This window comes from Eucalyptus grandis, chromosome 6 (assembly GCF_016545825.1).
Source record: "Eucalyptus grandis isolate ANBG69807.140 chromosome 6, ASM1654582v1, whole genome shotgun sequence".
NCBI lineage: Eukaryota > Viridiplantae > Streptophyta > Magnoliopsida > Myrtales > Myrtaceae > Eucalyptus > Eucalyptus grandis.
Window position 1 is genome coordinate 37,612,990 of NC_052617.1, and position 14,543 is coordinate 37,627,532.

The 14,543-nt window shown below is 42.3% G+C and overlaps 2 protein-coding genes and 1 non-coding gene across 3 annotated transcripts; 2 read left to right on the forward strand and 1 right to left on the reverse strand.

Moving 5' to 3' along the window:
• The first annotated feature begins 394 nt into the window (after positions 1-394).
• LOC104449560 (putative E3 ubiquitin-protein ligase LIN-1) lies at positions 395-7,205 on the forward strand. Its single transcript, XM_039314933.1, is given in 19 exon segments — positions 395-1,023; positions 1,026-1,494; positions 1,578-1,641; positions 1,753-2,223; positions 2,225-2,331; positions 2,484-2,680; positions 2,683-3,763; positions 4,169-4,313; positions 4,411-4,621; positions 4,624-4,667; positions 4,747-5,056; positions 5,134-5,258; positions 5,342-5,461; positions 5,600-5,731; positions 5,959-6,081; positions 6,165-6,281; positions 6,369-6,512; positions 6,602-6,856; positions 6,975-7,205. Coding segments are annotated over 19 exon segments (4,599 nt in total). The 5' UTR covers positions 395-557; the 3' UTR covers positions 6,993-7,205.
• A 349-nt stretch (positions 7,206-7,554) lies between these two features.
• Positions 7,555-12,051, forward strand: LOC104449561 (BRISC and BRCA1-A complex member 2). The gene is made up of 11 exons (XM_039314539.1): positions 7,555-7,566; positions 8,206-8,292; positions 8,380-8,470; positions 8,750-8,942; positions 9,039-9,129; positions 9,725-9,760; positions 9,875-9,973; positions 10,054-10,184; positions 10,290-10,338; positions 10,432-10,521; positions 10,604-12,051. Exons 1-11 carry the CDS (start codon positions 7,555-7,557, stop codon positions 10,802-10,804), a joined length of 1,080 nt encoding a protein of 359 aa, XP_039170473.1. The 3' UTR covers positions 10,805-12,051.
• LOC120295209 lies at positions 7,964-8,064 on the reverse strand. The gene has a single exon (XR_005552567.1). It is a non-coding gene; the product is annotated as a small nucleolar RNA Z161/Z228 (small nucleolar RNA).
• Positions 12,052-14,543: the final 2,492 nt, after the last annotated feature.

Here is a 14,543-nt window from a genome sequence, read left to right on the forward strand (position 1 = left end):
TGTATTTAGCAGATAATCATTCCCACTCCAATGCTTCCGTCATCGCCTTGCGGCCAGCCATTGCCGGCTCAGCTAGTTCCTCCCTCCTGTCTCTTTCCCTCTCGCGTTGAATGTTTCCAACATTCATTTCCATGGAAACTGTCAGCGAATGAAGTGGCCAATGGGACAGAGTGAATAATGACTTTATTTAATCCCTTCCCGTCTTCGCTCCCGTTTCCGGGTAGCTCACGAAGTGACTCGAAAAGCGCTCCCTTGGCGAATGTTCACACGCCCCGGTACTTTTGTTGCGTCGGCAGAGTTCGGTGTCTGCATGACTTTGTGCTTTACGTCGATCGAGCCGCGCCACTGGGACAGACTGATCGGCGGGTGAAGGATGAAGAAGCCCGTAGTTTCGATGCTGCAGTTTTGTTATGGGAGACTAGAGAGTAACGCTTGACTTTGCAGAAACCATTGGCAACTGTCTACACCAATGTCCTGATCAGAGCAGCCTGAGAGAGAGAGGGACAAGTAAGGCGACCCAAGGAGACTGAAAGAATTCGTTTGGCGTTTGAATAAACATGTCTGGAAATTACAGATTCTCAATGGACCAGCAGGACATAGTTCAATTGTTGATCACGAACGTCGGGAGTTTTATCCGAGACCGGTTGATCGACAAGGAGCAGAGGATACGCCAGAAGGAACAGTGTGCGGAGAGATTGGCGGCTGAGGGAGGTAGCAATGACATGGACACCGAGGTTCGGTATTCTGATCAGGCAGTGCTGGCGAATTTGGATTGGGGGATAGATGCCCTTGAAGAAGCTATCAATACCTCCAACATGGAGACGAAGCTTGCCCGGTTGGACTACGCCGAGAAGATGCTGCAAGTGTGCGCGATGTTGAATTCGCAGCAGAAGACTGCTGGAGTCCCCAATTTCTACCTCTCTGCTTGGGCGCATCTCAATCTTTCGTACTTGTGGATGCTGAGGAACGAGGATCGCGAGTCCGTACTTCATGTCATTGAGATGTTCATTGTGGACCCTTTCTTTCGCGGATCGATTTTGCTCCAGATGTTTGGAGGGACCTGTTTCTTCCGCACATGAACTCGATCGCCGGGTGGTACACAGAGGCGAGGCACAGGCTTGTGATGGAAGCTATTCCAGATGCTTCTGACCTGTCCTTCACGGCTGATATGGACCAGTTCCTCAACGAGTCGGTCATCTTCTCGATGAGGCCTGACCAAATGGAGAAGACGCAGAAGCTCGAGCAGCTCTATCGAGAGTCCTTGGATGAGAATACAAGGCTTTATGCAAAGTACTATAGGGACTGCCTGAACTGCGACTCGAGCAGCGGAAAGAAGGCAATGCCCATGTTCCCAATCGCAGAGCCCCCAATGACTCCCTTGCATGAGTTGAGCCGTTCCATTCCAGATTACATGAAATTCGGTCCGATTCTGCCCAAGAGTGCAGGGTTCTCGCCGATCCTGAAATCAAATGATGGCGTGAGACAAGCGAGCAGGTTAGCTGTTATTCTAGTTGCTGCACTATAGCTTTGCATTTTCATTGCATTTCAGTATATATTCTTTCTGATGTCTTCCACAGATTAAGAAATGTAGCGTCCAGCATTTCCGAGGATATGGAGGAGGATGTCACCCACGAGCACCACGTAAGTCGGAACATTCTAACCGTCGCTTGATACACTCTTAAGCTCCGTCAGCTCTTTGAATTTCATTGAATTTTAATATGATTATGACTTGAATGTTGGATGCAATTCCAGGAAGAGCTAACTGACAAGAACGACAACGATTCTGAATGTGATAATGATGAGCCCTCCACAGTTTCTGAATATAAGAATCGCAGGCTAATCTCTCTTAAGAGTATGAGAATCGCTGAGGAAAGAAGCAATGGGCCCAAAGGACTTCCATATCCAGCAAAAGTTCGACGGAGTCCCAAAATGTTCTCTCCTGTCGATTCCCCCCAAACTACTTCTAAGGTTTCATCTCCAAAAGCCGACATATATGACAGAAAGGAACCGGCAGCAGTATTGCCCCTGCTTTCAGGACGCATCCGAGATTCGACAATGTCCAACTCTTTGCCTCAATCACCACGCCTCAATGATGATTTCAGTATAAACTCTGCAAAGTCAGATGGTGAAGCCATTGAATGTTTTCTTTTGCACAATCCAGACCCCCTTCAGATTTGTGTTCATGTCCTTCCTCTGGTACAAATTGAAATGATGAATTCTCACTAAAACTGGTTTTTCAAGGCAGTTGTCGCATAGAAGCTGCAGGAAAAGTGACAACAGATCACGGAGTATAAGCAATGACTATGTGAGAGGCCAAGTATTTGACAATAGGTAAGAGAGTGTTATTGGGAAGTAATAATCTGTAGATTTCTTGTGTCAATTTCTTTTACTTGATATGCAGGACCCTGACAAATACTGTTATCGAAATTAATGACTTTGGTTCTTGCTTTCCTCATACATGTTACTCTTTTGTGATTCTGCAGTTTTCATACTGAAAGTGACGATGAAAATAATAGCTGCATTTCGCTCCCACTATCTGACAATCAAACTAGTCGAACAAAACCACCCAAAGATTTTGTCTGCCCAATCACAGGCCAGCTTTTCAGCGATCCAGTTACCCTTGAAACTGGTCAGACATATGAAAGAAGAGCAATTCAAGAATGGATAGAGCGGGGAAACACGACTGTCCCATCACTCGGCAAGCTCTCTCCGCGAACACATTGCCCAAGACAAACTACGTCCTCAAAAGACTAATCACATCTTGGAAAGAACAGTATCCTGATATTGCCCAAGAGTTGTCATATGCAGAAACACCAAGAAACTCGATGAGTTCTTCCTCTATGACTGAAAACCTCGAACCTTCAAATGTGTCCAGGACATTTGACTTCCCCAGTAATACAAACTCAGATGGGTACATGAGTCTGAGGCGCAAAAGATTTACACAAGGAGTAGTATCTACATCACCGACGAGTGTCATATCTCAAGCTGCTATGGAGACAATCATAAATGGGTTAAAACCACATGTCTCGTGCCTTTGTACATCAGAGGACTTGCAAGAATGTGAGGTGGCAGTCCTGACAATTGCCAAGACCTGGAAGGAGACAAAAGGAGATCCTGCAATTCATTCATACCTGTCCAAACCTACGACTGTGAATGGGTTAGTTGAAATATTATCGGCCTCACTGAATAGGGAGGTTCTCAGATATTCAATTTACATTCTTTCGGAGCTAATACATGTTGACGAACCTATTGGAGAGACCCTCACTAGTATTGACTCTGATTTTGATTGCCTGGCTGAATTACTCAAGAATGGTCTTGCGGAGGCTGCCGTCCTCATATACCAGCTGAGGCCAGCATATGCCCAGCTTTCAGCGAACAATCTTGTACCCTCCCTTGTGCAGTTAATACTTAACAAAAGTGAAGATCTGAATGATCTCCAACTGTTAATCGAACCAAAGGACGCTGCTATAGCGATGCTTGAGCAGATTTTGATGGGAGGGGACGAAAACAGCCGGTCTGTCAATGCTCAAAGTGTTATTTCTGCAAATGGAGTTCCATGCCTGATCAAGTACATGGACAAGGTTGAAGGAAGGCAGTCAATTATCTCCATACTACTGTGCTGTATACATGCTGATAGAACTTGCAGGAATTTGATAGCAAACAGAATCGAATTGTCTTCAGTCCTTGACCTATTTCATGCTGGAAATGACACCGTAAGAGGCATTTGCATAGAATTTCTGCTGGAACTGGTCCAAACCGACAGGTACTTTCTGCTGGAGTATACGGATCTAATTAATGTTAGCGTTCACTTGTCATGCAAGCTTCACATGTTTCAGCCTTACCATTTGAAATGCATCAAAATTCAGAAGTTTCCTCATGTGAGACGAGTGTCTTCATGTTGGCCTAAAATAATCAAAGTCTGACTAAAGGAAAGTTCAGTTTCTAATTTGTCAAATAAAAAGTTCATAGTACCACATGTTTCATCATTGTAATGGCTCATGTACGTAGTCTGAAAAAGTTGACCCTCATGTAATAATTTCAATTTTTTGAGGCATCGGAGAACTTAGAGGAAAACATTCTATGTGGCTGCCTCTACGTTACTATCTTGAACACTTTTCTTGTCATCTTCTAGGAGAAGCATTATTAATACATGATTTTGTTGTCTCAGAAGAACAATCTCCAACCAGATATTGCAGTTGATCAAAGATGAAGGTGCATTTAGCACCATGCACACCCTCCTAGTGCATCTTCAAATGGCTCCTATGGAGCAACAACCAGCTATTGCTACACTTCTTCTTATGCTTGATCTCCTGGTTAGTACTTCTGCATCTCAAACACGGTCTGCATCAGAAATTGCACCTATTGATCGAGCTTAGAATTCACAAACTCGATGATTTTTCGCTTTTCCAGGTAGAACCTAGGAACATGAGCATTTACAGGGAAGAAGCGATAGAGGCCCTGATTGAGGCACTGCAGAAGAAGGATTTTCCCAGTTCCCAGATAACAGCTTTGAATGCTCTACTATGTCTTTCTGGACGCATGACTGCCTCGGGAAAATCCTGCACTGAAGCTTGGTTGCTGAAGGTTGCAGGGTTCGATCAACCATTCAATGCTCTAATGAAGGGGAAAGGCCAACCATGCATGAGAATGAATTGGCAGAAACAATGGTTTGAATACGTTTGTTCGGTAGTTTATGTGCATTCATATGCTCTTTCCAAAAACTCTAAAAGCTTCTCTCCTGTGTAGGAAGAGGAAGAGAAAGCCGCAAATTCTTGGGAGAGAAGAGTGGCCTTTGTCCTTTGCAACCATGAAAGGGGAGTCATTTTCAAAGCTCTAGAGGAATGCCTCAAAAGTAATTCCATTGAAATGGCAAAATCATGCCTCGTGATTGCCACATGGCTCACTTACATGCTTTCTGTTCTTCCCGATACTGGCATGAAAAATGCTGCCCGAAAGTCTTTCCTCGAAGAATTAATAAATGTGCTCCAGTCTTCTAAGAACTTAGAGGAGAAGATTTTGGCTACCTTAGCAATAAAAACTTTCATCGGCGACCCAGGTATGATCCGTTATAGTGTAGTTAATGCTCACATTTAGAATGCCACATAAATTGACAGGTTGCTATCGAATTATCAGCGGCACTTGAAGAACTGGGAATGTACGCTAAATGCATCTACAAGATGCTGAGAAAGCTGAAGAAGCATTCAGTATTAGTTGCTGACATATTGAAGGCCTTGATGAACTTAACATCTGTGAATGCAGTAAGTGGTCCTATTCCTCTTGCAGTGTATCAATGGTTCTATATCCAAATGAGCAACTAGTGATTCCCAATATCATAATTTAGACAGAGTTATGGAGTTGCAGTGAAGTGATCGAATTGGAATCATCTGCGAATGGCGAGGTCCTCTGTTTGCTTCATTTAAAGGGGCTGCTTTTGAGCAGCCATTCTGACGGAACCATTAAGGTAAGATGCAAAGCAAACCGCTGTTTCCGACGTTTAGTATTCCTTCACGTGAAAGCAAGCACACTCCATGCTCACTCTATCATGGGACAGCTTCCATAACAGAGTCTCCTCTGATCATGTGCATTATCTTTCCCATAGGTCTGGGACGCTGGCAAGAGGGTCTTGAGATTGATCCAAGAAGTTCGCGAACACACAAAAGCTGTTACATGCCTCTACGTCCCCCCTTCTGGCGACAGACTGTACAGCGGTTCGTTGGACAAGATGATTCGGGTAAATCATCTCAGAATGCACTCTTTTCGTTCTTCTAGCTCAGACCATGGCCAATTCATAGACCTGAACTTGACCAATGGCACAAATATAAATCACAGGAAGATTATCTAGACCATTACCTTCGTTTTCTCATGCACGAAGCGGGCCTCGCACGACTAAGCAGATAAATGGGCTTTGCTTTTGTCTTATAATGCTGAAAAGGTCGCCATTCCATACTTCTTCTGCAGGTATGGGTAATCAAACCTGAAGAAATCCATTGTCTTCAAGTCCATGACGTGAAAGAGCCAGTGTATGAGCTGACCGCCAACGCACATGCCGCGTGCTTCATTTCTCAAGGAACCGGGGTTAAGGCAAGAGCAACTTTTCATACATACTCATTGGATCTGATTGGCAAGAGGACAAGGATAGTAGCCAACTCTTTATGCTGTTTCAGGTGTATAATTGGTCAGGGACTCCAAAGCATATAAACTTCAGCAACAACAAAATGGCTCGGTGCCTCGCCATGGCCGAGGGTAAGCTCTACTGTGGCTGTTCTGGATACAGCATCCAGGTACACACTAGATATCTTTGCATAGTCTAATCCTTGCAATTAACAAATTAACGGTCACAAATCTTCGAGCATGCTACAATGTCATAGGAGGTGGATTTGGGAAAGTCGACATCGGGTGTGTTCTACTCAGGGACTAGGAAGTTGCTTGGGAAGAAAACTATTCATTCCCTGCTTGTTCACGACAACCTTCTCTTCGCCGGTGGTTCATCCGTGGATGGAACGGCGGGAAAGGTATGACTTCCATTGCCCACCGTCCATTCACATAAAAATTTGACTGACAAATGAGTCAAAACTTATGTTTCTGAACTTGCGCATGGAAGGTATTCTCTCTCCCCAGCAAGGCTATCAGCGGGTCGCTCTCGACGGGGTTCGACATCCAACGGATGGCAGTGAGCAACGACTTCATATTCACAGCGACGAAATGCGGGATCATCGAGGTCTGGTTGAAAGAAAGAGTTGCGAGAGTCGCCTCCATCAAGATGGGTAGTGGAGGGAACACCGCAAAGACTACATCCCTGGCGGCGGACACGGATGGAGGCATGCTTTTTGCCGGCTCCTCAGATGGCAAGATACAGGTCTGAATTGAACTCAGAACCCAAAAACTATGATTTAAGAAACTTAAAAGAACAAAATGGGACCTCACTTAGCTCCATTGAATTCCTCCCATAATGTTCTTCCTTTCCTATTTTGCAGGTTTGGACTCTGGACTAGACACACTGCCAGCTACAGGGAGAAATATACAAACTAGGGTAGATCCAGCAGAAAAGAATAGTTTTGCATCTCAGTATTTGCTTGCCAATCATGATTTTCCTTAATGTACCAAGCTGAATCATATGTCCCTTCATATGACGTTGGTATCAGCCTGATATTGGACTGCAATCAGCCGCTTGTTAATTATTGCAGTTCATAGAAATGGTTCAAGCCTCTGGCTGGTTTTTCTCCAATTAAGGGTCCTTTGGTGAATCACTTGCTAAAAAAGCTCTGTATCGCCCGCAAAAATGATAAGTTCACAAAAAAGAATATTTTCATCATCATTGCTGTCCATAAATTTTCATTTTTTGTTGACTGATTATCTAAGTGATACATTTTAGAAAATTATGGACCGAATTCAATCGTGTATCACTTGAAAATCCGGTTTGTTCGCCGCTACGGATTTGAAAATCCGGGATATGAGCAGATTGTTAGATTAATTTTGGTTGGGGAAGCCGTGCTGGTGCATCTGCATTCGTACTCTGCAGTACGACCAGTCCGAAGAAAATTCAGTTTGGTCCGAATGTCACTGCAGGTTTCTTAATGACCAAATCCGTCCAACCGAGGCTCCTCATCGTCCGAGACCGTATCATCGGATCCGACACTAAAGAAAAGTCGAAAGACAATGTTTTGGCTTTAAAAAAAAAAAAGATCAAAGGCAGAGGCTTTGCACTCAGAATGAAAAGGACTTAATGTTGACAAAGGCTTTCACTGATCTTTCGATCTCAAATCGCATTTGTTCTGTACTCCTCATCGTGCCCACCTCCGCCTCCAACACGCACTGTCAATCGAAAAAACGAACGGAAAGCAAAGGACGACGGAAACGGACTGCCCAGATGAAAAACAGAGAAAAACAGAGACAAGAAGAGAGAGAAAAGGGGGAGAGATTGGATCTCGCGATGGATGGAGACCGAGGACGGTGAATGAAGGGGAATCATCAGGAACATTGGATCTTGTAACATCAGTGCTCGACACTGGCGTGTCTCAGACGACCGTCGTGAGAAATTTGTAATCCAAACTCATCACCTGAATCCCTCCATCACCACCACCATCGTCATCGCCATCAACATCAACACAACACACACAAGATATAGAGAGAGAGAGAGAGAGAGAGAGAGAGAGGGAGGGAGGGCGAGGGCGAGGGCTTTGGAAGCACGCCGGCACGGCAACACAGAGAGGAGCGAGAGAGAGAGAGAGCGAGCGAGCGAGTGAATCCGCTCAGCTCAATTACCTCGTCCGCCAGTCTACTCTCGGCGTCAAGGTACGGAACTCGGTTCGGCTCCCGGACCGTCCTTACTTTTCGAGTTTTGCGGTTTCCGTTTTCGTGAGCGAGCTCCGGTGGTCGCAGGTCGAGAACGTGTGGTCCGGGAGCAAGAGCTACCCCGGAGTGCTCGATCGGTTCACTCTGTTGATTCCTTACTGCCTGGACTACATCAAGTGTAAGTCGCACCTCTAGTGCTCTGCTTTTAGATGGCGAAATTCCTGGTATCCTGCGGATGATCGGTGTCTGATCTGTTTGCTTTACGCGTTCCTCGAATGTCCGGACCGCGCATTTCGACGCAATGTCAGAAGATTTTAGGTTGTTTAGTTGAAGCGCACGCTTTTGGTATTTGTCTATCGTCTCGGCTACATTAGATTTTGGCGAGTGGAGTATCTGCCGTGTTTGCCTCGAGGCGGAAAGCATTGTGATCTGAGATGATTCGTCGGTGTTTGTGTAGGGGATGTTCTATACAACGCGGAGTTTCCCCTTTGTCCCCCAGATGTTATATTCGCGCCAGAAGATGAACATTTTCATCCGTTTCGGCTGAGGAGCAGGGAGGGAGGAAACGAAATGGAGGGAGCCAAGAACAGCTTGTCTGATTGGAACCACAAAGACCCTACTCGGCTATGTGCTCTCATCCAAGAACTGAGGCTAGTGTTCTCTCGAATTTGATGTGTCGTGGTTTGTGGATGTGAGTATTCTAAACGGTCGAAAGTGGTTAACCGGAGAATGACTTTGCTAATTAGGGATGAGTACACGGACTATCAGAGGAGACGTGCTGGAGAGGTTGATGATGATAGGCTGACGTTCGAGATTAGCACTATTTTGTCTAGGGAGGTAAATGACTCTAGACACACTAAACTTTGACTCTTCCATTATATTATGAGAAGCAAAATGATGATGTGACTCTTATCATGAGCAGTCTTGTGACATCTAGATTGCTTGTATGCTTGAGACATTTGTTGGCACCGCATATGTGGTATTTGAACTTGACTAGTTTGCCGAAGTTTTAATCAACCTAATCTTCTCTTCCCACTTTTTAATCTATTGGTTCACTATAGGAACAGAATCTTCATGATTCTGCTTCTTAAAACCTCTCATATGCAATTGTGCCGTCCTCCAAATATGAAGTCCGGTATGACCATAGGATTCTATCTCTTGCATTGGTTGAAATGGGTAATTACCAATGACAGGGTAGGTTCTAACTAGTACATGGTTCCTACAGTGTAATTGATCAGTGGATAATAAAACTGGTCTGATAGTCACATCAATATTGATGGTAGAAATTTGTTTGGACTTGCTTATTTACTTCTTTACTAATGAGGTGATATAACTGATGTCTCATTTTGATTGAGTTCATTCCACAGTCCATCCATGTTGTTGGACCATTCCTCATCTTCTTGTTGTGCATAACTCCCTTTTCTTTCTACAGGGAATTGAAATGCATATGAGTTCTGGACTTGATAAGGTATTTCTTGGAAGGATGTGTTCTGTATTCTCATTTAAGTTGCAGCAGTAGTGTTGATATTTGAATACCATTCAATTATATTTCTGGTTATTGTGCCTTTGAATTTTAGCGTAGCCACAGGAGGTAAAGTTTGCAGTTCCCCTGGTGGACATGAATATAAACAAAGTGGTGCATGGATGCCCTTGGCGACATCTCCAGAAAATACATTTACAGGTCTCCTCAAATTTTCTGTTGAATGTATCTTAAATTCAATGGCATGCATATGGCAATATGGGAAATTTTCATGGTGGCAGGTTGTGTATCCAGTTGGAAAAAAGTATGTATCTGCTGCCTCCGCCCCTCGTCTTAAGTTAGTATCTACTCCTGAATTGAAGGCTTTATTTTCAGTGGACGATGTCAAGCTTCCTTCATGGGTGGATGGAATGTACGTATAGCTATATGTTGCGTGGTTCATGATTCTATTTTTCTTGTAGAAAAGTACTTATTTTCAGGTGTTGCTTTCTCTTGCTTTGATTTCTCTTCCTGGAAGGTGCATGGCTGAATACCTTCCCCATCTCGAAGAATCTCTTCAAGGACAGGTCAGCTGCATTTGTTTGGCAGTTACTTGTGACTGTTGATATCTTCTCGAATGACTATTATACTTCAGAAGGTTAATACCGAATTCTTCTCAGATTATGGAAGCAGTAGCACTAATCGATATTAGGAGGCACTTTATCGAGGCATTAGCCCCTGTGTTTGGCAGACCAGTGGAAGCTGATCCGGTATGCATGATCAAATGTGTGCGTGGGCAGATATGTCAATCATTATGACTAATCCCCTAATACTCATGGCTTGTTTTCCCAGGTCTTTTGCAGAAAAGCAACGGTTCTGGTTGCCTCTGGCGTATTCACCTTTCTGGTATCACTTATATTTTGCTATGTCTTCTTTATTTTAGACTCTGATATCACACTCTGTTGCAACAAGCATGAGCTCGACACAAGAGTTGGGAGAGAGAGAGGAGCTGTTCTACAACGATGGCACAACGGAGGCCACTTCTTTCGATAGGAGTAGCTAAAGACATTGGAGGTAACAGCAGTTGAGAGAGAGAGAGAGAGATTCCTGCCAACCATTTTGCCGCCATCGCCGGCCTTCATGGCGATGGTGGGGGGTGGCGGCAACAAGGGCAGCCCTTGCCGCCTGCTTCTTTTTCTTTTTTAGCTTATTTTTTACTTCAATCTTAATTAAAATTTGTATTAAAAATTATATTTAGACAAAAAAAGATGTCGTTTTAGCATTATGTTTTGTGTTTTAGCCATATTATCGTCATGGAAGAGAGTATAAATATTAAAAAAAATCACGTCGGCAATTTTCGTTTATCAAGTTAGAAGAAATTAACAGAATGACTTAACTGCATCAGTCTGATAAATTTTAGAATTTAATTGCATATTTTGCAAATTTTAGGATTCAACTACACTTTCGTGATAAATTTTAGGACTTTTATTGCACGTACCTTACGAAGGACACCTAATTTAAGTTGCATGTGCCCGTCCGTCATGGGGAAGAATGGTGCACGACAATATTGTTTCTTTGCCCTCCCTTTGGTTTGTCCACATCGTTTGGTTGTCCTGTTATGGAATATGCTCCCACTAGTTCTCTCTCCCACATAGTGCATATTACCTCCCACTACAACGAGAGAGATTATAAATAGCACAATTGAGTACATCAGTTTCACTCCCAACACATCAGTCTTTCTTTAATCATCTCAGTTGAAAGTAGATATAAAAGAAAAATAAAAATTTGGTCCAACTCTGTCATACCACGATGGCAAAACACTTTCGCTTCTCTTTCGCATGTCGGTGCTCTTTGCTTTTGGTTTTGATTTTGTGCCATGACGTTTTCCATGTTGAAGAAAGGCATTTGAGGGAAGTTTCAAAGGCTCATCGTCGTCATCACCACCACCACCATCATGAGACGGGTGTGAGCGTGAGCGCTGGAAGAAGTTTCGGAGGTGGTGAAGGAAGAGGTAAGAAGAGGACGAGTAAGGTTGAGCATGTTGCAAATTTTCGATCGACCAAGCCTGGTCACAGCCCTGGTGTTGGTCACTCAATCAACGCTTGAAGCTTCTTCACTCCCTCTCTCTCTCGCTCTCTCTTTCTCTCATTGAATTTCTTCGGCCTCAAGGAGTTGGTTCTACCGCGTAATTCTTCTTCTTTGTACTTAAAAGCTCTCTCTCATTGAATATCTTGCAGCTTCAAGGAGTTGGTTCTACAGTGTAATTATTCTTCTTTGTATTTAAAAGCTCTTTCTCTCTCTCTCTCTCTCTCTCTCCCCCGCCCATAATTTCCGGTTGTTCGCCAATAGGTGTACATTGCTTGGAAAGGCGAGGATGATCATTTGCTCCATTGCACACTAATCAGTCCCAAAACTCTTGCATGACTTAGAAACTTTCAAATCTGCGATGAATGGCCAAAACTTGGGATAATCCTCAATCCACCATCAAGTTTTGGCAAGACCAGGATATATCGCCGGAGTTTACGTAGACGATCCAAATTATATAAGGAAACTAACAAGTAGAAGATCCTTAGAATTTATGGGAAACTGTACCTAAGGAGTTTGGTTTTAGGACGGTTTAAAATTTTATCTAGCTGAAAACTGTGATAATGACGAGAAAAAAAGAAGTCACTAATTACTCTACACAATAAAGAAGCAGCTAAAAGCGTAAATGCATAACTCATTTCAGAGTTTAGAATGATTTCAGTATCAATTATGTGCGTAACCATTATTTAGTTACAAAACAAAAGTCAATTATATAGCTTCATGAATGTAACAATGACGAGAAGAAATATTCCAGAAATTGGATTGGGTCGAAATAAATTTTTGCTTTCATACCATTCAATCTTCTTTAGAGTATAATATTTGAAATAATAACTTGAGGTATTTCATTCAAAATGTTTTGATATCCAATGCTCTAAGTCTACTACAATCAAAACTTCGAAGAGATCCCAGGATCGAAACTCTGCAGTTGCTAACACATCTTAAGTGGGGGACCATGGTGATGGGGTCATGTACTAGTCTCCCTTGAGGTATAGGGACCCGGCCCTTCGATGTCGTTCGGGCACGACGGGCCCATGGTGGAGTCCTCGATTATCAAAAAAAAAAAAGAAAATAGATGAGATTCTTCTTCGAGGAAATTTAACTGGTTTCCTAGGAAAAATTAAAAGGCAGAGAAGGCATCATCTTTTTTTTTCTTTTTTTTTTATGAGGGACGGTGCCGTTAAGTAATAATTTCTCTTTGAAAATTTGTTCCAAAAGTTATTTGGTTGGCTTTATTAGGTTTTAGAGCAAATGGCTGTGTTTAAGTTAGAGAACTAAAGTTGGGTCATGGTGAATCTCTTTGTTGTATGTATTAGAGATAACTTTGGCGTGCCTAGACTTGAGTAATGTGTACCTTATCCATGTCAAATTATTCAACATGATTTATCACGGGTAAGTTTCACAAATTCAACGACCGTGACGTGTGACTTCGGCTTAAAAATGAACTCCGATTAGAGAGGGAAAATCACCAATTCTATCGTTATCTATCCATCTAAAAGTTGAGGCAAACTAGTAGGAGATAGAAGTACATTCCATCATCTAGATACTCTAATACCCCAGACAGAGTGAATTTCTCAAATACAGTACACCCAAGAAAAGCGAACCAAATACAGCAGTTTCCTTCCTCGAGTGCCAACGCCAGGTTGACTTCAGCAAGAGGTCATGCGCACTAAATTTTATAATCCAAATGAGGAAAGGCTGTTACCACAGTTTTTTTTTTTCCAAATGAGGAAAGGCTTAGTAGTATATATTGTACAATAACACACTCATAAAAGAAAAGATCACTCAATATTATCCCTAAACTTTTGATAAATGTTCAATCTAATCTTTAGATTATATGAAAATGTTTAATGTAATCCCTACACTTGAATTAACAGAAGAATAGCATTGGATATTTTCATATAGCATATAGACTAGATCATATATTTATCAAAAATTCGGGGATCATATTGGACAAATCAAAAGTTTAGGTGACAATATTGTACGTTGGTTTAAAGTTCATGAATCACGTTTGACAAATTAAAATATTAGGGATGATATTGCATTTGCATATCGGGTTAAAGTTCATATATCATTTGATAATTATTCCAAGTACAAATAATAACCATTACTAAAGCACAATATTGACAGAGTGAATAGTCAGGACTTTCTACGAAGCCCTTATTAATTTATCATGAACAATGCATGATCATTTGTAATTAGTATGTCATTGCAACACAGCATAGACCTATACTAATTCAGTACAAACACTCCTCTTGACTCGCTCTCGAGGTAGATCATGCATACTATACGGGGGAACACACGGTAATGGGGTCGTGCAATTTTGCTAATAAGCAAATCGACATTGGCAAGCTAATTAATCAGTAATTAGCTTATCCATGGATAAATTAACCAATCAATTCTAAATATATTATATGTATGTCAATTTAGTCCTAAATATTTCATTATTGTTAATTTAGTGATAAATTTTTGTGTGAAATTTCAATTTCTCTCTTAATCATTTTGGTACCATATAAAAATATGGTTAATATCACGAAAAATCCCAAACCGGTACACATGTGACAAGTTTACCCTAAACTAAATTTTGGGTCACGAATAATCCCAAACTACAATACTTGTCACAAATTTATCACAAACTAATTTTTAGGTCACCCAAACTCCACACCTGTACACTCATGATACATTTACCATCCATTAACTTCTTTCAAAT